This window comes from Microcaecilia unicolor, chromosome 2, assembly GCF_901765095.1.
Source record: "Microcaecilia unicolor chromosome 2, aMicUni1.1, whole genome shotgun sequence".
Classification (NCBI taxonomy): domain Eukaryota; kingdom Metazoa; phylum Chordata; class Amphibia; order Gymnophiona; family Siphonopidae; genus Microcaecilia; species Microcaecilia unicolor.
Genome location: NC_044032.1, coordinates 292,896,586 through 292,919,568, shown reverse-complemented (window position 1 = coordinate 292,919,568; position 22,983 = coordinate 292,896,586). Strand labels below are relative to the sequence as shown.

At 48.9% G+C, this 22,983-nt stretch overlaps 1 protein-coding gene across 2 annotated transcripts in view; it reads left to right on the top strand.

Annotated features, from left to right (window-relative positions):
* FGD1 (FYVE, RhoGEF and PH domain containing 1) overlaps nt 1–22,983 on the top strand; it is an 86,972-nt gene that overhangs the window by 39,537 nt on the left and 24,452 nt on the right. For both annotated transcript variants that reach the window (XM_030194277.1, XM_030194278.1), the window contains exons 2-5: nt 3,672–3,860; nt 9,448–9,631; nt 21,516–21,990; nt 22,309–22,398. In XM_030194277.1, coding sequence (XP_030050137.1) covers nt 3,672–3,860; nt 9,448–9,631; nt 21,516–21,990; nt 22,309–22,398 — 938 coding nt within the window. The remainder of the gene's footprint in view (nt 1–3,671; nt 3,861–9,447; nt 9,632–21,515; nt 21,991–22,308; nt 22,399–22,983) is intronic.

Genomic DNA, 22,983 nt, shown 5'->3' with positions numbered 1-22,983 from the left:
CAAGGAAGCGTACCTGCATATTCCCATCTGGCCTCCTCTCCAACGCTTTCTGCGTTTTACAGTCCTGAGACGACACTTCCAGTTCAGAGCCCTCCCTTTCGGGTTGGCTACTGCTCCGCGGACCTTTTCCAAAGTAATGGGGGTCATAGCGGCCTTCCTGCTAAAGGAAGGAGTACAAGTCCATCCTTATCTGGACGACTGGTTGATCCGAGCCCCCTCTTATGCAGAGTGCGGCAAAGCTATGGACCGGGTAGTTGCTCTTGTGAGCTCCCTGGGATGGATCATCAACTGGAAGAAGAGCCAGCTGCGCCCGACTCAGTCCCTGGAGTATCTGGGAGTTCGATTCGACACCCAAGTGGGCAGAGTGTTCCTGCCAGACAATCGGATTGTCAAGCTTCAGGCTCAGGTGGACTAGTTCCTAGTAGCCTCTCCTATTCGGGCTTGGGACTACGTGCAGCTGTTGGGCTCTATGACGGCCACGATGGAAGTAGTGCCCTAGGCCAGGGCTCATATGAGACCACTACAGCTATCTCTGCTGCTTCGCTGGACTCCGATGTCGGAGGATTATGCTGTGCGCCTTCCCGTGGACCCAGCAGTGCGCAAGGCGCTGAGCTGGTGGACGCAGACAGACAAGTTGTCTGCAGGATTGCCTCTGGTGACCCCGGAGTGGATTGTCGTCACGACAGACGCCTCTTTGATGGGCTGGGGAGCCCTCTGCTTGGGAAGGACAGCGCAGGGGCTCTAGTCTCCTGCAGAGGCAAGTGGTCTATCAACCTCCTGGAACTCAGAGCCATTCGGTTGGTGTTATTGGAGTTCATCCCGGTACTGGTGTTGTAGCCTGTACGGGTCCTGTCGGACAATGCCACGGCTGTGGCCTATATCAACCGCCAGGGAGGTACCAAGAGCGCCCCTCTAGCCAAGGAGGCTATGAGTCTTTGCCAGTGGGCGGAAGCGAACCTGGAGCAGCTTTCAGCGGCCCACATTGCCGGAGTCATGAATGTCAAGGCGGACTTTCTCAGTCGCCATACCTTGGAGCCCGGAGAGTGGCAACTATCTGCTCAGGCGTTCTTGGACATCACGAAGCGCTGGGGCCAGCCGAGCCTAGATCTGATGGCGTCATCGGCCAATTGCCAAGTGCCGCGCTTTTTCAGCAGAGGACGGGACCCTCGATCCCTGGGAGTAGATGCTCTTCTCCAACAGTGGCCGACACAAGAGCTCCTCTATGTGTTCCCGCCCTGGCCCATGTTGGGCAGGGTGCTAGACCGGGTGGCAAAGCATCCCGGCAGGGTAATCCTGGTGGGTCCGGATTGGCCCAGACGTCCCTGGTATGCGGACTTGATCATGCTCTCAGTCGACGATCCTCTGCGGCTGTCAGTGGAGCAGGGCCGGTTACATCAGGGTCCCGTGGTGATGGAGGATCCCTCTCCCTTTGGTCTTACGGCCTGGCTATTGAGCGGCAGCGTCTGAGGAAGAAGGGCTTCTCAGACAAGGTCATCGCCACTATGCTGAGAGCGAGGAAACGCTCTACTTCTACTGCTTACGCCAGGGTTTGGCGTATCTTTGCAGCATGGTGTGAAGCAGGCTCTCTTTCTCCCTTCACTGCTCCAATTTCTTCAGTGTTGGCGTTCCTGCAAGAAGGTCTGGAGAAAGGCCTGTCGCTCAGTTCCCTTAAAGTCCAGGTAGCGGCTCTGGCTTGCTTCAGGGGCCGCCTGAAGGGTTCTTCCCTGGCTTCGCAGCCAGATGTGGTGCGCTTTCTCAAGGGAGTTAATCACCTGCGCCCTCCTCTGCACTCAGTGGTGCCTGCGTGGAATCTCAACCTGGTGCTATGAGCATTGCAGAAGCCGCCTTTGGAACCCTTGTCGAGGACATCTCTGAAAGACCTGACGTTGAAAGCAGTCTTTTTGGTGGCTATCACTTCAGCCAGAAGAGTTTCCGAGCTCCAGGCGCTCTCATGTCGAGAGCCTTTTCTGCAGTTCACTGAGGCAGGAGTGACTATTCGCACAGTGCCTTCCTTCCTGCCCAAGATTGTTTCTCGCTTCCATGTGAATCAGCAGCTCTGTCTCCCTTCCTTTCGTAGGGAGGACTACCCAGAGGAGTACTCTGCTCTTAAATATATGGATGTGAGACGAGTCATCTTCAGATACTTGGAAGTGACCAATGATTTCCGGAAATCGGATCATCTGTTTGTCCTGTTTGCAGGTCCTCGTAAGGGTCTGCAGGCTGCTAAGCCTACAGTGGCAAGATGGGTCAAGGAAGCCATTGCAGCGGCTTATGTGGCCGCGGGGAAGGTGCCGCCTATCCAGCTGAAGGCTCACTCCACGAGAGCTCAGGCGGCCTCGATGGCAGAGGCCGGATCCGTCTCCTTGGAAGAGATATGCAAGGCGGCAACTTGGGCTTCGGCTCATACATTCTCCAAGCATTACCGTTTGACTGTGGCTGCACGGGCGGAGGCCCGGTTTGGAGCTTCAGTGTTGAGGTCAGGGATTTCAATGTCCCGCCCTGGGTGAGTACTGCTTCGGTACATCCCACCAGTCTATGGATTGATCAGCTTGATGATATGGAAGGTAAAATTATGTATAATCATACCTGATAATTTTCTTTCCATTAATCATAGCTGATCAATCCATAGCCCCTCCCAGATATCTGTTCTGTTTTTATTCTGGTTGCATTTCAGGTTCAAGTTTAGTCTTCAGTTATTTCAGAAAGACTTCGTGTTCAAGTTCTTTCACTTGGATTCTTCAAGAGTTGAGACGAGTTTGTGTTACAGTGAGCTGCTGCATTCCTCTCCCCTCCGTTTTACGGGGCTGGATTGAGACATAAATTCTGCCGGCACTCCCTCCCGCTTCGTGCGGCTGTAGGGCAGCTTTGTACCCCTCCCGCTTCGGCGGTGTTAGGGTCAGTCAGCTCCTCCCGCGGTTGCGGTTGCAGGATAAGCCAGATCCCCCCGCATCGGCGGGTGTGGTGTCCCTCCCCCGCTCCGCGGGGATGAGCTGGACGGATTCCCCTCCCCCACTTGTGTGGGGATGAGCTGGGTTAATTCCCCTCCCCCGTTTCGGCGGTGGTGAGCTGGGCAGAGTGTCCCTTCGTGGGTGTAATTCTCTAAGTGCTGAGTCCTGCGGATGGAGCTTTGATATCGACATACTGAGGAGTTTCCGGCAGCACATGACCACATATAGGGAGGCAAAAGTTTGCTCTCTATCTCCACCTGCTGGTAGATGGACACAACCCACCAGTCTATGGATTGATCAGCTATGATTAATGGAAAGAAAATTATCAGGTATGATTATACATAATTTTACCTTGCTTTCATCATGCTCACAGAATGTAACCACACATTTGAGTGTTTCTAATACATCAAATGGGTTTCAGAGGCTTTCTTGCTCTGTAGTTGTTTTCCTGTATGTGTACATGGTCTGCTCCAGGTCTGTTGGGTACTGCACAGTAAAGAGGCTATGTGGTACTTGCACCTTGGTCAGAAGCAGCTACAGCAGCACATGGGTTATCTCTAGGTTTCTACCACTTCATGGTGTAACTGGGACAGGGTGATTTATCTATTCTGCTCTGAACCACTGCCTTCTGTTCTCTCAACCCTCTGTACCCTTGCTAACAGCTTCTCGCACCCTGGAAATGTGAGCCAGAGACTTGACTATGCCTTGTTCAATCTCTTCTAGGTTCCCCTCAGGGACCCCACCTACTCGAGAAGAGCCTCTCACTAGAGCCCTGCTCCAGAGGAGAGCTTCGGGAGACCTCTCAGCGACTGCACTCAGATCCAGGACCTGCCAGTAGTACAGGCTGCAGTGTGACTACAGAGGACTTGAGATTTGCATTTTCTAAACGCCCTTTGGGCCCCAAACCACAAAGTGAGTCCTTTAAAATGTTGATCTGGAGAGTAAAGAATGTGTTTTGAGCATGGCAACTGAGACAACCTGCCAAGTGCAACAGAATTGGGGGAGCTCACCTGTGTCTCTGTAACCTCTGGGTTCTAATCCTTAGCTCTCCCCTGTGTTTCTGTAACCTCAAGAGTGCTAATCCTTAGCTCTGCCCTGTACTGCAGCATTGGTGGAGTTCCCACATGTAGAGTACATAATCAGCACCCAAGTTTGTTTGAGCTAAATTAGACCACAATTGTAAGAGAGGAAAAAGACCTCTGTTTAAAAATGTTATTAATGTGCAGTGTAAGAATCTTTTTTTTTTTTTTTTTGAAAGTTTGTTTACTTGCTATTTTTTTTTTCAGTTATCTCAAAAGCAAAACCATAACGGCAACTAAACAGCACCCTAACAAACACACTCCCACCCCCTTCCCCCCAAAGAGAAACCGGTGCTTAAACTATCAATAGCACCAGGGACTGGGGCAAATGCGCCAGGTCTTAAAACGTCATGAAATTTTGGAAAAAAGCAACTAACCATCCCCATCGCAGTACAGTCAACTTAGATATTTGCATAGAATTTGAAGAATGGGTGGTAGGGACTGCTGTTGTCAAGCCAGGGCCAAGGCCAACTTCGCCGCCACAAAGAAATGAATCGCCAGTTTATGTTGTTCCACCGTGATCTTGGCAGGCTTAAAATGGAGAAAACAATATCCACCCCAGGATATTGAGGGAACTCGGAGAGGTTCTGGCAGGTCCTCTTAAAGATTTGTTTAATAAATCCTTGGAAACTGGAGAGGTTCCGTGGGATTGGAGACGAGCGTATGTGGTCCCTTGTCACAAAAGTTATGATAGGGAAGAAGCTGGAAACTACAGGCCATTAAGCCTCACTTCGGTTATTGGAAAAGTAATGGAAGCGATGCTGAAGGAAAGGATAGTGAATTTCCTGGAAACCAATAAGTTGCAAGATCCGAGACAACATGGTTTTACCAAAGGTAAATCATGCCAAACGAATATCATTGAATTCTTTGACTGGGTGACCAGAGAATTGAATCAGGAAAGTGCTATAGATATAATCTACTTAGATTTCAGCAAAGCTTTTCACACGGTTCCCCACAGGAGGCTCTTGAATAAACTTGACAGGCTGAAGATAGGGCCCAACGTGGTGAACTGGATTAGGAACTGGTTGACGGACCAGAGGGTCCAGAGGGTGGTGGTAAATGGAATTCACTCAGACGAGGGAATGGTGAGTAGTGGAGTGCCTCAGGGATTGGTGCTGGGGCCTATTCTCAATATATTTGTGAGTGACATTGCCGAAGGTTTAGAATGTTTGCCTTTTTGAGGATGACACCAAGATTTGTAACAGAGTGGACACCCCGGAGGGAGTGGAAAACATGAAAAAAGATCTGCAGAAGCTAGAAGAATGGTCTAATGTTTGGCAACTAAAATTCAATGCAAAGTGATGCACTTAGGGAGTAGAAATCCACGGGAGACGTATGTGTTAGGTGGTGAGAGTCTGATATGTACAGATGTGGAGAGGGATCTTGGGGTGATAGTGTCTAAGGATGTGAGGCGATGAAACAGTGTGACAAGGTGGTGGCCGTAGCCAGAAGGTTACTAGGCTGTATATACAGAGGTGTGACCAGCAGAAGAAAGGAGGTGTTGATGCCCCTGTTCAAGTCGTTGGTGAGGCCCCACCTGGAGTATTGTGTTCGGTTTTGGAGGCCGTATCTTGCTAAGGATGTAAAAAAAAATTGAAGCGGTGCAAAGAAAAGCTACAAAAATGTTACGGGCAGATCTTTAATGGCCTCATAAATTTCCTCCACGTGAGTTTGTTTGTTCAGCTGAGTAACCTTCCCCTGCCCTGACTAGGAAGGCAGCAAATCCTCCCAAATAGGCTAAAATAGCGGCTCTGGGACATGTTCCGGGCTATAAAGAGTATCATAAAAGCAAGAAAACTCCTGTTGTATCTGAGCCATAGAAGTTCACGCTTCTCCAGTCCTTGTCTTAATAGAGTAAATAAAATTATGCCGAGTTTTCTTTTTAAGCTTAAAGGCTAGCAAGGCTGGTGGGGACTCCCTGTTGATAGTCTAGGGATCACGGCTCTGGCGTCTTGCTGTATTGCACAGGTTCAGGGGTTGGCAGAATCCCTCCATTACAGTGTTTGGGTGGGGTGATCTGCTGGCTGCCTCTAGGGTGTCCATGCAGGGGTTCATGTTTTTACTCTCAGTCCTTTCTCCTTCATGTTTTGCTGGTGTTCGGCTCTGTGGTGGCTGTCTGTTGCTGGGCATTCTTTCGGCTACTCCCCTCTTGTATTGCATACAAGTGCTGGCCAGATGTTTCGTTGTTTTATGTTGGCTCTATACGGTCACTATAGCTGCTGGTTACATCTTTTATCTGACAGCTAGTTGTTCCTTTTCGTTGCGGGGACTAGTTCCTTTGCAGGTCGGCAGTGGCCGCCTGGGAGGCATATTGCCTCGGATCCATGAAGGAAAGCAGCAGTGGCCGTCTGGGTGGCATATCGCTTCGGCTCCATGAGTACCTGTGAGACCTATCTGCTCGGTTCCATGTGTGACGAGCAGTGGTAGCTGTCTGGGAGAGTTTTCGACTCAGCTCCTTGAACGCCTGGTAGCAGTGGTGGCTGTGTGCTTCAGGGTATTTGGCCTCTTGCTGGTGACCTTGCCTGAGATCGGCTGATGGTCGCAAGGACAGCAACCGGGTGTACGTCGCACTTGATGCGCCTGTCTCTAATGATTTTCCTTTGGCATCTGGTATGTCCAGCTTCCTTATCTACAAGTGTGGTGTTTGGCTGCCTAGACTCCTCAGTTCTGGGGATGGGCTTCCACACCTGGTTCCTGACTCACTGGTGCACTGTAGGAGTAACGTGCTGTTCTTGCTGACATTCTTTTGTGGCCTGTTTGATCTGGCTCTGTTCTTGCCTCTCACATTGCCTCTCATCTATGGTAGCACTGGTCGAGTGTCCACTGGACAGTGCCCTTTTTAGTCTCCATCCCTTGAGTTGGGTGCTGGAGTCGCGGGTACTGTTTTGCTGGGCTCCTTTCTGCAACTTTCAGAAGTGGGTGCCATCAGAGTCACCAAGTAACAAAACATAGAGTCCAAGGTCATGATTTTCCTAAGGTAAGCAGCTCACCAATAAAGTACAATGAAAATATGGACTAGGCAAGCAAGTTCAGGTCTTAGCTTTCTGGGATAATAGCCATTTGTCAGAGGATTGCCATTACAGACAGCCACCACCATGGGACACCCGGTGCCATTTCAGCTATTCTGGCCCTTCCTGCTCACCTGGCCAGCAGTTTCATCCACTGCCAGGTTGTCTCAAGCTGGAAGCAACTCCTGGGCATCATCCAGAGAACAGATACAGTGTAACTTGCCATCTTTATAGAAAACCAAGGCAAAAGAATAATCCCAGTATCACGCAGATTGGGTCAGTATGTGAAATTCTCTATGTTTCAGGGTAGTAGTGGAGAGATCCTGGAAAATATCAAATTTGTAAGTGTCCCGCCCTACTATTGGCCCTTGCTTTTGCCAGCATAGCTTCCTTCACCTTATAGACCTTCAAATACGCTATGATACCTTTGGGGACATTAGAGCCCCAGGAGCCCAGTGCTCTGTGCGCTCTCTCTAGGGCAATGGTCATGGAATCAACAGATCAGAATTAACAGACAAAATGGCAGCTGCCACACGCTGTACCACCGCTTCACAATCCATATACTAGGGCGTTTTGGGCAGCCCACGCAGTTGTAGGTTGGAGCGATGACTGCGATTCTCCAAGTCCTCAATTTTTTCTAACAAGTATTTTGTGATCTATGTGGAGTCCATCAGCTGTTTATCCAAACCAGCAATCAATTCAGCCTGTTCCTCTGGCCCACCTCCGTATCGGCGACACACTTGCCCAAGTCAGCAATTTTCCCTCGCAAGTAGGCCCCGAGGGCAGCAAGTTCGGAGCACACCGCACGGAGGTCTGCTGGTATTTCCTGCAGCCAGAGGCATACCTGCTGCATTATTGAATCCACCAGTTCCTTATCAGCATCTGGGGAATGTGAGGCCGAGGCTACTGGCACGACTGACGCCATGGGCTCAACATTCACACCGCTCTCCTCCCCGCGGTCTAAGCCCAGTGCTGCCTGCCTATTGCTGGTAAGCAAAATCCTGCAAATTAACCACCTTTGGACTTGACATACTCTGTGCAGCTGCTCCCCTGGGTTATTAAGAAGGCTGTCAAGAAAAGTTAGCACTGCAGAAACAGGGACTGCCAATGTTTAATACAATGGTGAGAATCTCCCAGCTCAAGCAGCCATCTCAAATGGTGACATCACTTCCTCCTCAGAATTTTATGGAGCACAATTCTGCACTAGCATCATGATTAAAAAAAAAAAAACCTCTCATTTTTTAATAAGACCAATGAATGATAAAGTAACTAGTTGTAGAGAGACTGTATGAAGCCTTTCAGTGTAACTACTGAGGTCTTTTTCCTCTCTTAAAATTGTGAAGTGGTCTACTTTAACTCAAGGAAACTAGGGTGCTGTGATTGATTTGTGTATTCTATATTGGTTTTGCACCTGAATATTTTTACTGGAGAGTTTTTCTATTTCACAGAGTTTACATGTGTCTTTGTAACGTCTGGGTTTTAAACCCCAGTTCTGCCCTTTGCTGCAGCTTCAGAGGAACTCCCTTATCATCTTGTAATCTCAGGGCTCTAAATTTTAGCTTTGCAGCAGTCTAGGTTATCCCTGCCATTGTCCCTTCCTGCCTGGTGATGTGGTGCTGTGGTAGCTGTCTCTGATGCTGACTGCACTTAGGCTCCTAGAGGTGGAAAATGTGAACCACATGTGTAACGTGGCAGCTTTATTTAGCTGCTGGCACTTCCCCTTCTCCTTCCTGGGGGATAGATGTCTTTTGCATGCTGGGCGCAGGGAAGAGATGCTTAGAGACAAGGAGCTCTGTACCTAGCAGGTACTGGATGGGAGGAGACCTTGCAGGGGAGTGGATGCTCTAGAACTGGTTTGGGACTGGTAGAGACACACTAATGGCAGGGATCCTGTGCCCACATGCAAGCAGCAGCAGAAAGACAGCTATAGGTGAAGAAGAGAGTCAGTGTTGGTATTCTTTCATTAAGTGAGGACCTATGATCCTCCCCATCACCCTTCCTTCCTATTTCTTTTTCCTTCCATTCCCCCTTTCTTTGTGTGCATTTTTTTTTCTTCCTCCCTCTATCTTCAGGAATATGAGCACAGGTTTTCAGCCAGTGCTCAGTGATTAGGATTTCTGTGCCTTCCCATCAATATACTCAGCACCATACAAGGGATGTCACAGGGTTCCTGCCCCATGGAGCTTCCAGTGCTGGGGTCACTGGGTGAGTAGTGATCTCTCTTCACCACTCCATACAGTCCTCAAACATGCAGTACATGTAAGAGGTGCTGTTATGCTAATTAGAATGTTGTCTGCTTAGGTGGTGTGGATTTTTCAGGGGCAGTGCAGTTTGTTTTTTTTCAGTGGGTCCCACGTCCTCTCCCCATATATTTTGTGTTGCATCTGATTCTTTTTTGTTTTTTTTTCTCAGTTCCTCCCAAGCCAGCACACCTGCAAAACGTGAAACTACCAAGACCATCAGACCCCATCCCTCCTCCCCCATCTCGCCCACTGCCTGCAGACCCTCGCCTGGGGAGGAACCCACTGCCTCATCCAGACAGCAAGGAGACTGTAGGAGCCTGCGCCGTGTCCTCACTCATTGAGAAATTTGAAAGGTGAGGGGGATAGGCTGATAAAAGTGAGGGAAGAGATCAAAGGAGGGCTGAGGGAGAACCCTGAGGCGGTAAGAGGTGAGTAAGGGAAAAACTGGAAGGGGATAGAAGCAAGAAAGGAATAGGAGGGAGAGACTGGAGAGAGGAGAAGAGGGTGAGGGAAAGGGAGAGACAGCACATGTTTCTTCTCATTCTACAGGAGAGGATACTGCAGTGTATCCAATATGTTAGACTTAAAAAGCAGGAATTTTTCCAGTTCTCTGCATGTGTGTATGTGTATCTTTGTATGTGCTTTTTGACCTGGAGACGAGAGGGAAAGGGTCCTTTGAATGGAGAAGTAGCCAAACATTCTGTTTTGGAAAGAATAATAAAATTAAACTAAGTGATATATGTCACTGTCAACAAATTTCAGAGGATAGATTTTATGGGGTGCCACTTTCGCATGGCAACATATATTAATTGACAGTACACATAGCAGCAAGCATTAAGGAAGCTGGCTATGATGGGTTATAATTTTGTGGGTCCTATTGTCCTTCTACAAGGTTCCTTGGAAATGGTATGAGATGCAACTTCAGTTATACAGACACAAGCATAAGTTATCACTGGGGGAGTTGGCGGACTCCTGGGTGCAAGTGATAGGCAAAATGTTGACTTAGCCTATTGGGTCCTATTCAATTATAGATGCCTACACATATAGCAAAATGGAACGTAGGAGGAATAACGTCCCCGGTGAAACGTTCCAAAATACTTACAGCTTTGAATCGCCATAAGACTGATATAGCCTGCTTACAAGAGACACGATTCACTGATGTAGAACACACTAAATTACAATGCTCATGGGTGGGAGAGGTGCAATTCGCCTCCCCTCCAGGTAGGAGAGGTGGAGTAGCGGTCCTATTTAGGAAGGGACTCGCTTATAAAGTGTCCTTGTTGGTAAAGGGAGGTCAAGGGAATTACTTATTGTTACATCTCTGGTTGCAGGGTACAGAGCTTCTCTTGCTAATACTGTATGGTCCTAATCATTATGACCCCCTCTTTTTTCATTCCTTGATTAGGCAGCGTTTACTACGTTCTACGATACATTTAATGGTCCTTGGGGACTTTAATTTAGTTTCTGACCTGTTATTAGATTGTTTGAATCCTTCTTCCCTTCACTATAAAGGCCAGAGTGCGGGCATTTTTTTGTCTTTTGCCAGCTCTCTCAGCTTGATAGATGTGTGATGTGTGCTTCACCCAGGAGAGCGTGATTACACACACTGTTCTAGGGCACATGGAACTCAGGCTAGGCTAGACTATATTTTAGTAGAACGCTCATTGTTCAGTGCTGTTCTCTCCGCAACAATAGGCCCATAAGAGATTTCTGATCACTCCCCAGTGTGGATAGATTTTGAGACAGTGGCAGATAAATATAAAAGTCCTGGCTGGTGATATCCTTCCTATTTATATGATGACACTGATTTCTTTCTTTTTTTTTTTTAATATTTTTATTTTTGAACTTTTGCAGAATAGTAAATCAAGATAGCCAATTGGATAATTTCTCCAATTAGATTGAACAACAAACAGATTACAGATACATAGATATCCACTCCAACCCCCCCCCCCCCCCCCCCCCCCCGCTAACCTCCCCAAATTAAGGCATTATCTCCTAGTATTTTAACTACGTAACAGCATAGAGGGGCCAGGTCCAGAAGACCATTGTACAAATATGTCCCAAATGCGATGATAGGGTAGTAAATTTCCAGATCGCAGAGCTGTTAATTTACACATCAAGTTGATATAATCCATCTTGCGCAAACCTGCTCAAGGCCTGGCATAGTCGGTTGTTTCCAAGCAGCCGCAATAGTCAGTTTGCTGGCGACAAACACATAAGCAGCCAATTGGTGTGTAATGGACTTCACCTCCCTTGGTCTAGCGTGAAGAAGACAATGTTCCATTTTCAAAGGATATTGAATCTTTGTCACAGGTAACACAAATTTTAATATTACAGTCCAAACCTCTTGAGCACGTGGACAAGATCACCAAATATGAAACATGTCACCCTGTAAACCACAATTACGCCAGCACAAGGCTGAACTTGTGGAAAACATTTTAGAAATATGTTTAGGTGTATAGTACCAACAATATAAAATTTTATGACCGTTCTCCATCAAACTACTAGATATTGACACTCTAAGCAAAGATTTAAATATATGTTCCCATTGCCAATATTCAAAGGATGTACCCATTGCAGTTTCCCATTTTGGCAAATATGTGACAGGTTTATGGTATGTTAACAAGGCTCTATATAATCGAGAGACACGCCCCTTATTTGCTCCACTCACCATTGCCCATTCCAAGGACGACTCAGTTAAACTCAGCTCCCCCTTAGCTCATCTAAGAATAAAATCTCGCACCTGCTGATACTGAAATGCATAAAAAGCTGGAAGTCCAAACTCCTTCTGAATATCTTGAAAAGCTATAAATTCTCCCTCCTCCCATATCTATCCCAATGTACACAGGCCCTGCTTTTCCCAAAAACGGAAGCAGGGCTCTATAGCCCTCGGGGTGAACTTCTCAGCAAAGCGAATATACATGTGCAAAAAGTACTTTCGCCCCGAAAAAAACTTTTTCCGGACTGCAATCCAGACCAACAGAGGCCAACGAAGGTGTGGTGTGGCTCTATGGGCTGACATATTCAAGAGCTGATCTGGCAACCACGGAATGGCTCTCAGTGGATAAGGAGCTAACCAGGATTGCTCAAGGGATTGCCAAATCTTATTCGAGCTGTGAAGCCACTCAGCTAGAATATGGAGATATGCTGCTTGATAGTAATCCACAAAAGAAGGAACACCCATCCCCCCTTGCTCATGTCTCTGGAACATCACCTCCGCACGCACTCGAGGAGGTCTCTTTGTCCAAATATAGGAGAAAATCCTGTGCTGCAAGCCCCGAAAAAACTGGTCCGGCAAGGAGATAGGGAGAACCATAAACATATAAAGTAATTTGGGAAGTAGAATCTTCCTTGTCATCAAGCAGATGAATCCATTACGAGTGGGTTGTGTCCATCAACCAGCAGGGGGAGATAGAGAGCACTGAAAAACCATAGTGCCTCATGGCCAGCTAGCTCCAACCATCTGCCTCTTCAGTATTCTCTATCTCCTCAACAGGGTGGTTGCAGCTTTTTCAAGCACCTTCAGAAAATCTGACTGGGGTGGCTCCTGTGCTTTTGCCAGTTGTAGCAGGGGTGTTGTGGCTGATGGTGGCCACTTTAAAGGCAAATAGGTTAGCCCTTACCCAGCCCCCGATGTGGAAGTAGACAAATAGGCAAGCCCTGTCCCTGTCTTTGCCCACGCTGTGGATGCAGGCACATAGGTTCGCCTTTTCCCTGCCTTTCCCATGCTACTGATCCTCCGGAGTTGGAAATTTGCCTCTTTCACTGTTGCCTCAAACTTTCCTCACAGCGTTAAAAAAAAAAAAAAGTTGCGTTGCGCTTTGGTGCTGTGATCCCAGAAAAGAGGTTTTTCTTCTGATTGTGCAGCATGACCGGAGCTCGGAGACTCGGTCTGGTGAGGTAAGAGCATTTTGTAGCTCCTCCAGGGAGGGCCCGTGTTCGGGACGATTTTGGCATGAATCCGCCGTTTTCGGCCATGGCTGCTGAGAAAGTAGAGCGCTGTTCCGTTTGTGGCAAGCGCAAATCTGCAGTGGGGCCCTGTAAGGCATGCTTTTCAGACGGTAGAGCCGGCCCGAGCATGGCGAGCGATGTTCCTTCCCACTCTGTGGAGCTGGCAGCAGGCACCATTTTGGAACAGCATGGCGCGACCCCTGCTGAGGTGGAGGGGTTTGAGCCTGGAGGGGCGCCTCGTGTAGAGGCTAATAAAAGAGCTGTTTCCCCCGGACTGGAACCAGGAGGCCAGGGTGAGCCATTTTTCCCTGAATTTGTTTTATTGCTGCATAATGCATACATGTTAAAAAGAGCTCTTCCGCAGGGGTCCTCTGTGGCCTTGCTTTCTGTATCCCCTCCAGTGGAGTCTGGCCTTGGATTACCGTCAGGCGCGTTTTCCCCTGACAGATGGCCACAAGACAAGCGCAGAAGGGTGGATTCCCCTTCAGAGAGTGGCGCACCCCCCCCCCCCCCCCCCCCCCCCGTGGTCAGGATGTGAGGACTCTGAGGGGTCTGGCAGGCCTTCGTGGTCTGGAGAGCCAGAAGAAGGTGCAGGATTGCCACCGGATCCAGATGATCCTTCCGCGGTGAGGATTTTCCGCCGCAATGAGCTGCCAGCGCTTATTATTGATGCCTTGCAGGTCCTCTCTATAGAAGACCCTGGGAATACTGAGACCTCCTCTGGTAATCCGAGGATGGCAAGTACTAAGAAGCCTGCTCGAGCCTTTCCTATGCATGACTCCATCCAAGAGCTTATCACGGCTCAGTGGGCTGACCCCGAGGGGCCTTTGAAAGTCGCCAGGGCTATGGGGCAATTATACCCTCTAAGTGAGGAGCATTTGGCGCGCCTAGCAGTGCCTAAAGTGGATGCCCTAGTCACGGCTGTGACAAAGAAAACTACCCTCCCAGTGGAAGGAGGAGTTGCCCTGAAGGACATGCAGGACCGACGCCTGGAGGCAGCTATGAAACGGTCCTTTGAAATTTCAGGCCTATCCTTACGGGCGTCTGCATGCAGCTGCTACGCTGCCCGAGCCTGCCTCGCTTGGTTACAACAGGCAGTGGAACAGCCTGGAGATGGAGCGGAGCCCCTTACGGAGGTGGCACCGCGAATGGAGTCTGCTTGTCATTTTTGGCTGACACCCTTTATGATCTGGTCAGAGCTTCGGCTAAACAGATGGCTGTAGTGGTGGCGGCTCGCCATCTTCTGTGGCTATGGCATTGGGCAGCTGACATGGCCTCTAAGCAAAGGTTGGTGGTTGCCCTTTCAAGGTGAGGAGTTGGAGAAAATTGTAAAAGGCCTGGGGGATGCCAAACCCCAGCGCTTACCCGAGGATAGGCCGCGGCCTTCTTCGAAGGGTCAGGCGGTTCCCTCCTCTTACAGACCTCGGTTCCGTGAAGCTAGAAGGTACCACCCGGGGCGTTCTGCTGGGTTCACTTCGCGTGGCCGTTTTCAGCAGAGGAACTCCTTTTGCTCGGACAAACGTTCCGCAGCAGCAGGCTCAAGACCTGGAGTTCAAGGGCGACCCTCTTAATGAGGGTACGCCGGCCCCCTCCTCGATTCCTGTGATAGGAGGACGACTTTCCCTCTTGAGGAGTGGGCCAAGATTTCCTCAGATCAGTAGGTCTTGGACCTGATCAGAGAAGGGTACAGAATAGAATTCAATGCCCTGATAAGGGACGTGTTTGTGGAGTCCCGATGCGGTTCTGCCGCCAAACAGGCGGCGTTAGAGGAGACCTTGCAAGGCTTGCTTCACATTGGGGCGGTTTCCCCCGTGCCTCCTGCCGAATGCGGCTGTGGCCGTTACTCCATTTACTTCGTGGTGCCGCGAAAAGGAGGGTCTTTTCAGCCTATCCTGGACTTAAAACAAGTCAACAAGTCTCTGAACGTGCGGCATTTCCACATGGAAACCCTGCGCTCCGTCATAGCGGTGGTACAGCCAGGAGAGTTTCTCACATCTCTGGACCTGAAAGAAGCTTACTTGCACATACCAATTTGGCCCCCGCACCAGAGGTTTCTGCGTTTTGCGGTGATGGGAAAACATTTCCAGTTTCAGGCCTTGCCTTTTGGCCTCGCCACAGCTCCCCAAACCTTTTCCAAGGTAATGGTGGTAGTAGCTGCTTTTCTCAGGCGAGGGGGTATCCGGGTTCACCCGTACCTAGACGACTGGCTCATCAGAGCAGACTCTGCAGAAGAGAGTCATCAGGTTACAGCCAGAGTGATCTCAGTACTGCAATCTCTGGGCTGGGTCGTCAATATAGCCAAAAGTCACCTGAACCCCTCTCAATCTCTAGAATATTTGGGGGTCCGGTTCGACACAGCCTCGGGGATGGTCTTCCTACCCGAGCAAAGGCGGTGCAAGCTTCAGAACCAGGTCCGTCTGCTCCTGAGGATGCCTCGCCCGCGAGCTTGGGACATAGTCCAGCTGTTGGGGTCGATGACGGCCACTTTGGAAGTGGTGCCTTGGACAAGAGCGCACCTGAGACCTCTGCAGTGTTCCCTGCTTCAACGGTGGTCTCCAATATCTCAGGATTATCAATGCAGACTCACGCGGCTCCCTGCGGCCCGGCTCAGTAAGGAGTGGTGGCTCTCAGACAGCATGCTGCGGCGAGAAATGCCGCTAGTGCTCCCCGATTGGTGCCTGGTGGTAACAGATGCCAACCTGAAGGGCTGGGGTGCACATTGCTGGGGAAGGCATGCCCAGGGTCTTTGGACACCCGAGGAGTCGGAGTGGTCCATCAATCGCTTGGAGTTGAAAGCGATTTTCCAGGCGCTTCTGGCCTTTCAATTGACCCTGGAAGGATTGGCTGTCAGAGTTCTGTCGGACAACACGACAGCAGTGGCCTACATAAATCGCCAAGGAGGCACTCAGTGCATAGCACTAGCAGCACAGGCCGCACAGATTTGCCACTGGGCCGAGCTTCATCTGCAGTTTCTGTCAGCAGCTCATATTGCAGGTCAGAGCAACGTGCAAGCCGATTATCTGAGCAGGAATCAAATCAACCCAGCGGAATGGGAACTTGCAGACGAAGTATTCCTGCAGATATGTGCCAAATGGGGAAAACTCGTAATGGATCTTATGGCATCAAGCACAAATGCCAAAGTCCCGTGCTTCTACAGCAGATGGAGAGATCCTCGCTCAGCAGGGTTGGATGCCTTGTCTCAACCCTGGCCTCAGGGCCTCCTGTATGTGTTCCCTCCGTGGCCCTTGATAGGGCGAGTACTCCTGCGGATTCGGCTCCACCAAGGAGAGGTGGTTCTCATTGCCCCAGATTGGCCCAGGAGGCCGTGGTATGCGGACCTCCGGCGGATGCTGGTAGAGGATCCCCTGCCATTACCTCTGGTACCGAACCTGTTGTCACAGGGCCCGGTGACCATGGAGGACGCCTGCTGCTTTGGTCTTACGGCATGGCTATTGAGAGGGCGCAATTCAGAGACAAGGGATATTCTAGTTTAGTCATTTCCACTCTCCTACAGGCCCACAAACGTTCCACTTCCATTGCTTATGCCAGGATTTGGCGCCAGTTTGAGGGTTGGTGTGCTTCTAAAGCGATTACACCCATGCGGGCTTCTGTCTCGCCGATACTTGACTTTTTGCAGGATGGTTTACAAAAAGCCTTGGCCTATAATTCCCTGCGTGTTCAAGTGGCAGCCTTAGCATGTTTTCGAGGGAAGGTCGCTGACCTCTCTGGCTGCTTGCCCGGATGTGACACGATTTCTTAGAGGGGTGCTTCGGCTCCGTCCTCCCGTGCGGGCTCCGTGTCCGGCCTGGAACCTGGGGTTAGTTTTAAAGGCCCTTCAGTGTTCGCCCTTCGAGCCACTTAGGCGAGCTTCGGAGAAAGATGTGACCTTAAAGACGGTCTTTTTGGTGGCCGTGACATCGGCGAGACGGGTATCTGAGCTCCAGGCGCTGTCCTGTCGAGACCCATTTTTGCAATTCTCAGAGTCCGGAGTAATGGTACGTACGGTGCCTTCCTTCATGTCTAAGGTGGTTTCAGCGTTTCACCTAAACCAGCCTATTTTCCTGCCCTCCTTTTCTAAAGAGGAGTTTCCAGAAGCCTATGGGCAGTTCCACCTTCTGGATGTGCGAAGGGCTCTGTTGCAATATCTGCACATGTCAAATGCCTTCAGGACCTCTGTCCATCTTTTTGTTCTTTTGTCAGGTCCGCGCCGAGGGTCTCCAGCGTCTAAGGCCACTATAGCCCGTTGGCTCAAAGAAGCTATCTTTTCAACATATCTGCTATCTGGCTGGCCTCCGCCTGAAGCCTTTAAGGCATCTTCCACAAGAGCGATTTCCTCTTCTTGGGCTGAAACTGGAGCACTCTCTCAAGAGATATGTAGTGCAGCTACTTGGGCTTCTAAGCTCTCGTTTGCCCGACATTACAAGCTGGATGTGGCTGCCAGGAGGGACGCGCATTTTGGAGCACAAGTTCTGGCGCGTGGTGTGGCTTGTTCCCACCCTATCTAGGGATTGCTTTGATATATCCCACTCGTAATGGATTCATCTGCTTGATGACAAGGAAGGGAAAATTAGGTTCTTACCTTGGTAATTTTCTTTCCTTTAGTCATAGCAGATGAATCCATGAGCCCTCCCTCAGTGGTTCATTATGTGATTTATGTTACTGTTATGTTCAGTTTTTCCTGTAGATATGTTCCCTCATTGGGAGAAGTTGGAAAACAGTCTTCAGGATTTCTGTTCAGTTACAGGAGGATGAGTTCATTCCCTCCTTTGAATTATAGCTCCAGTTTTGGGGCGTTCATCCGCTGTGAGGAAAGTTCATGTTATTGTGCTTTGCAGTGTAACATTGCTTTGGAAGCTTCAAATACTGAAGAGGCAGATGGAGCTAGCTGGCCATGAGGCACTATGGTTTTTCAGTGCTCTCTATCTCCCCCTGCTGGTTGATGGACACAACCCACTCGTAATGAATTCATTTGCTTTGACTAAAGGAAAGAAAATTACCAAGGTAAGAACCTAATTTTCCCAACTTGACCGCATTGACGCGACCCATCCAAGATAGCGTTAAACCCTCCCACCTATCTAATTCAGAAAAGAGCTCACGCAGTTTTCCTGGAAAATTAGCATCATATAGATGAAGACACGCGTCAAATATACTCCTAAATATTTAACAGAGTGTACCGCCCAACGGAAAGGGTATTTCAGTTTCAGCTCTTCTACCAGACCTGCAGATAAATTTATATTCAAAGCTTCCGATTTTTCCATATTAATTCTAAATCCAGACAACTGTTCGTAGTGTTGTAACACAAACGACAACGTGGAAAAAGAAACTTCTGGGTTAGTTAAAGTCAACATGATATCATCTGCAAATAATAGGGCTCTGGTTTCCAACCCACCCATATTTACTCCTCTAATGTCTGGATGTTCTCAAATATAACAGATCAAGGGCTCTACCAGCAAAGCAAAAAGCAACGGTGACAAAGCACGCCCCTGTTCAGAAAAAATATGTCCAAACTCTGCCCATTAACCTTAACTGAGGCACAGGGAGACTGATAAAGAAGATGTAGCCAAGAGTGAAAATGATCCCCAATACCCACCTTATCTAAAACTGCAAACATGAAAGGCCAGTGCACTCTGTCAAATGCTTTTTCAGCATCTAAGGAAAGCAAGCCTAGGGGAACGTCAGCAGACTTAGCATGATATATAAGGTGAAGCACCCGTCTTATATTATCAAAACCTTGCTGATCACTGATAAAGCCTGTCTGGTCCTCATGAATCAAAGAAGGAAGATAGCGTTGCAACCGGGTAGCCAGTATCTTAGGAGTTGATTATAAAATTTTTTACTAACAATGAAATAGGACGATAAGACCCACACCTTAATGGAGATTCTCTCCTTTATGGGTTTCCAGGGCTGGTACTTGAAGGCAATGCAATCCTTGCATAATAAGCCCACAGCCAGTCTGTTGGTTAATGGTATTAGGGAGGCTGAATTTTCAATAGCATGGGGTACAAAGCAGGGGTGCCCACTTCCCCCCTACTATTCATACTCTCTTTAGAGCCTCTTTTAAGGAAGCTTATGTTGTCAAATTCTGTTAAGGGGATATCCTTAGCTGGGCAGGACCTCAAAGTATTAGCCTATGCTGATGACTTGCTGGCGGTGGTGTCAGCTCCAGCCACATCCTTGGATTCGTTGTTGATGTGTTTACAATAATTTGGGCAATATTCAGGATTTAAGTTGAATCTTACTAAATCACAAGTCCTAGCGGTTGATACAGTGGCAGGGGGATTTCCCTCTTAGTTGGGCTCCAGGAGTGCTCAAGTATTTAGGAGTACTTATACTCATTGAACATACAGTACTTATTGCAAGAGACCCAAACAAGGTTGCAGGCGTGGGGAGCTTTGCCTATTTCTTTATTGGGGCATATAGCACTGTATAATATGTTTATCATTCCAAAATAGTTGTATGTCTTTCAGCTATTGCCATTGTATTTGAAACTGTCAGATGAAAAGAAGCTAAATAAACTACTGAGATGGTTCCTCTGGAAAGGGGGAAATGCTGTCTTTCACTGTCCTCGTTGCATATCCCAATGGAACATGGAGGCTTGGGTCTAATAAGTATACGGCATATCACAGTGGCCAGTGGTATGCGACATGTGAACGACTGGTTTCACTTTTGCAGGATTATTCTAATACAGCTTTGGAGCTTCAAATGACTCCAGCCATTCATTTCAGCAACCTTTTGCATACTTCTGGAGTCGTGATACCTGGGGTGTTGAAGGTCTCCATCATTGCGACCACAGCTAAAGCAGTCTGGAGGTGGATCTGTCGCCTACATCACTTCTCTCCCATAGTAACACCTTTTTTTATCAATCTGTAATAACCCCACATTTGCGCCAGGTTAAATATATCCAGCTTTCCAGAGCTGGAGGAGACAAAGTGTGGTATATTTTACTATATGTGGTAACTTCTGAGGGACGCATTAAACCCTTTCCTGATCTCCAGGCTGAATATTCTATTCCACTGGCGGACGCCTTTCATTATGCTCGGTTGAAACGCTATGTCGATGCCTTGCCATGGGAACACCTGGCTGAGGACACTCAAGAGGAACTTGCTACAGCCATTTCTCTGGAGGCGCAACAATGAGAGCTGCTTTCCTTTCACCATCGGCATGTCAGAGACACAGCATCTGAATTAGATTACTCTCATCTCTTGACACAGTGGAAGGGGGATTTGCAATTTACATTAAAAGCACATATCCTTTCTATTCGTAAATTTACACTGGGAACTACAGTATAAGTTTGCTCTACGTTTATATATATATATATATATCCCCACCGCGAGGTTTTCATATGGGGGTTGTCTCCCTGGGGGTCTTGTCCCAAATGTGGTTCTAATGGAGTAATGCTAGGACATATGTTTTGGACCTGTAGTGGGATCATTGGACTGTGGGATGGCACTATGATCCAGCGCTTTTGTTTCGGCATCCGATACTGGGTACTCCAACTTCCAGTGGAATGAAAAATTTCTTGTCTAAGGCCATAATAGTAGCTAAACAGACTATATTGGCAGAATGGTAAACCAATAACTATCCCACGATTCAGCAACGGCGCTCTGGCACCTTGTGACTCTGGGGAAGTCACTTAACCCTCCATTGCCCCATGTAAGCCGCATTGAGCCTGCCATGAGTGGGAAAGCGCGGGGTACAAATGTAATTAAAATAAATAAATAAATGATTGTTCTGCTGCGCTTAGAAAGGATGGGAATTAAAGATTTCACATCGGTGCAAGGACGAATATTTTATCAGTGCTGGTGCCCATTTTGGAACACCTTGACCCCTGCAGCTCGGAGTCGCTTGTTGAATAGATAGACTCCGTTTACTTCAATTTTGAACTTATGACTAAGTTTGATATCGTAGAAGTGGAATGGGTGGGTGCTAAGGGAAGGAATTGGGGAGGGCAAAGGGTTTTTTTTTTGGGGGGGGGGGTTAGATTGCTGTTTGTGGATTTCTATGGTATTGCTCTGGCGTAATTGAATGTGTAATAAGATTGCAACATAAGGTTCAATGACATCTGGTTTGAGGGAGGAAGTGGGTAGTTTGGGAAGGGAAGGTAGATGGTGGGGTGGCAATGGGAGTTTCTACGTTATATACAACATTTGATGACTTCTATATTCCAGTATTGCCTGTATTATATTTGTTCCTTTTACATATGTCATCAATAAAAATGATTTAAACATAAAGTAGAATTTTGTTAGCATTCAGTTGCTGATGCACCATCCCCCTTTCCCTTTGCAGGGACCCCATGACTCTAGCTCAAGACAGGAGTGGCCCCAGCCCTGGGATAGTGTCTCCGGCAGACACAGGCTCCAGCAGTGACCTGTCCCAACGCAGCAGCAATGGTGGGCAGCCAGATCCTGGGTGCAGTATGACTGAACTCCACCACAAGCTGCTGGACATCATGGAGCTGAGAGAGCGGGAGGACCATGCCCTAGAGGATCTACAGGAAGCACCTGCAATCTTGCCAGCCCATGACCCCAGTAGTAAGGTTGCCAACAGGGACAGTGGTATTGGCAGCATCAGCTCCCCATCCAACAGTGAAGAGACTTGTTTCATGAGTGAGGAGCCAGTAGAGGCTGGCCCACTGATCTCAGCTGTCCACAAGAGGTGCTCCCTCAGGGATTCAGAGGCAGATAGTGACCTGGAAGAGGGCAGTGGTGGTGAGGGGGAGTTCAAGGAGCAGCCCAAGATGGAGCGGAAGCACTCCTGGGAGGTAAGCCCTGCAGGCGGTGTGGATTTCCAGGCTTCCTCACTGTTTGCACCCTCTCCCTGGATCTCTCGCCATGCCTCGCTCTGACTTCCTGCCCCCATCCAGCATGGATTTCTCAGTATCTGCCTTTTGGCAGCGGTTCCTTGGCATCCATCCTATGATATTTGCTCTTTGCCTTCCACCCTCTGGTGCTGGCTCCCTGGTGTCTATCCTGCAGCATTTGCTCCTCAGTATTTGTTGTGGTGTGTCAGCGTCTTGGTATCTGCCTAGTGGCACTGGCTCCTCAGAATGCTGTCTGATTTTCAGGTCCTTTTCTTGCAGTTCTCAGCCCATCAGAAAGTGTTTCACATTACTAATGAGCTGCTGCAGACTGAGAGAGCGTATGTATCCCGCCTGCACCTGCTGGATCAGGTAATACTGCCGTCGGGGTAATTCTATAACTGGGTGCATGAATGGCATATTAATTGACAGTTATGTGTGCAAATTCACTATGTGCTAGTCTAGTACTATCACCACCACTACTACTTATTCTCCGAGGACAAGCAGGCTGCTTGTTCTCACGACTGGGTGACGTCCGCGGCAGCCCCCACCAACTGGAAAGAAGCTTTGCGGGACGGTCGGCACGCAGGGCACGCCCACCGCGCATGCGCGGCCGTCTTCCCGCCCGTGCGCGACCGCTCCCGCCAGTTCCTTTTTTTCCGCGCCTGGAGAGAGTCGTGTTTTGCACTCTCTCTGTTCAGCCGCCGGATCGTTCGATCGCGTTTACGCTGATCGTGCTTTTTCTAATTTGTTTTTCGGTTTTAGTTACCGCCCGGTTTCCTTTAAAAAAAAAAAAAAAGAAACCCTGCGCGTGTGGGACACGCGCTCCCTTTTTTCCCTCGCTTCCAGCGGGGACGTCACGTTGCGGCCTAGTGGCCGCTCGGTCGTTTGTTTTTCGTGGTGTGTTTTTAGCCACCATTGACGACTTTGACTTCGCCGACGCGATTTTTCCGTCGA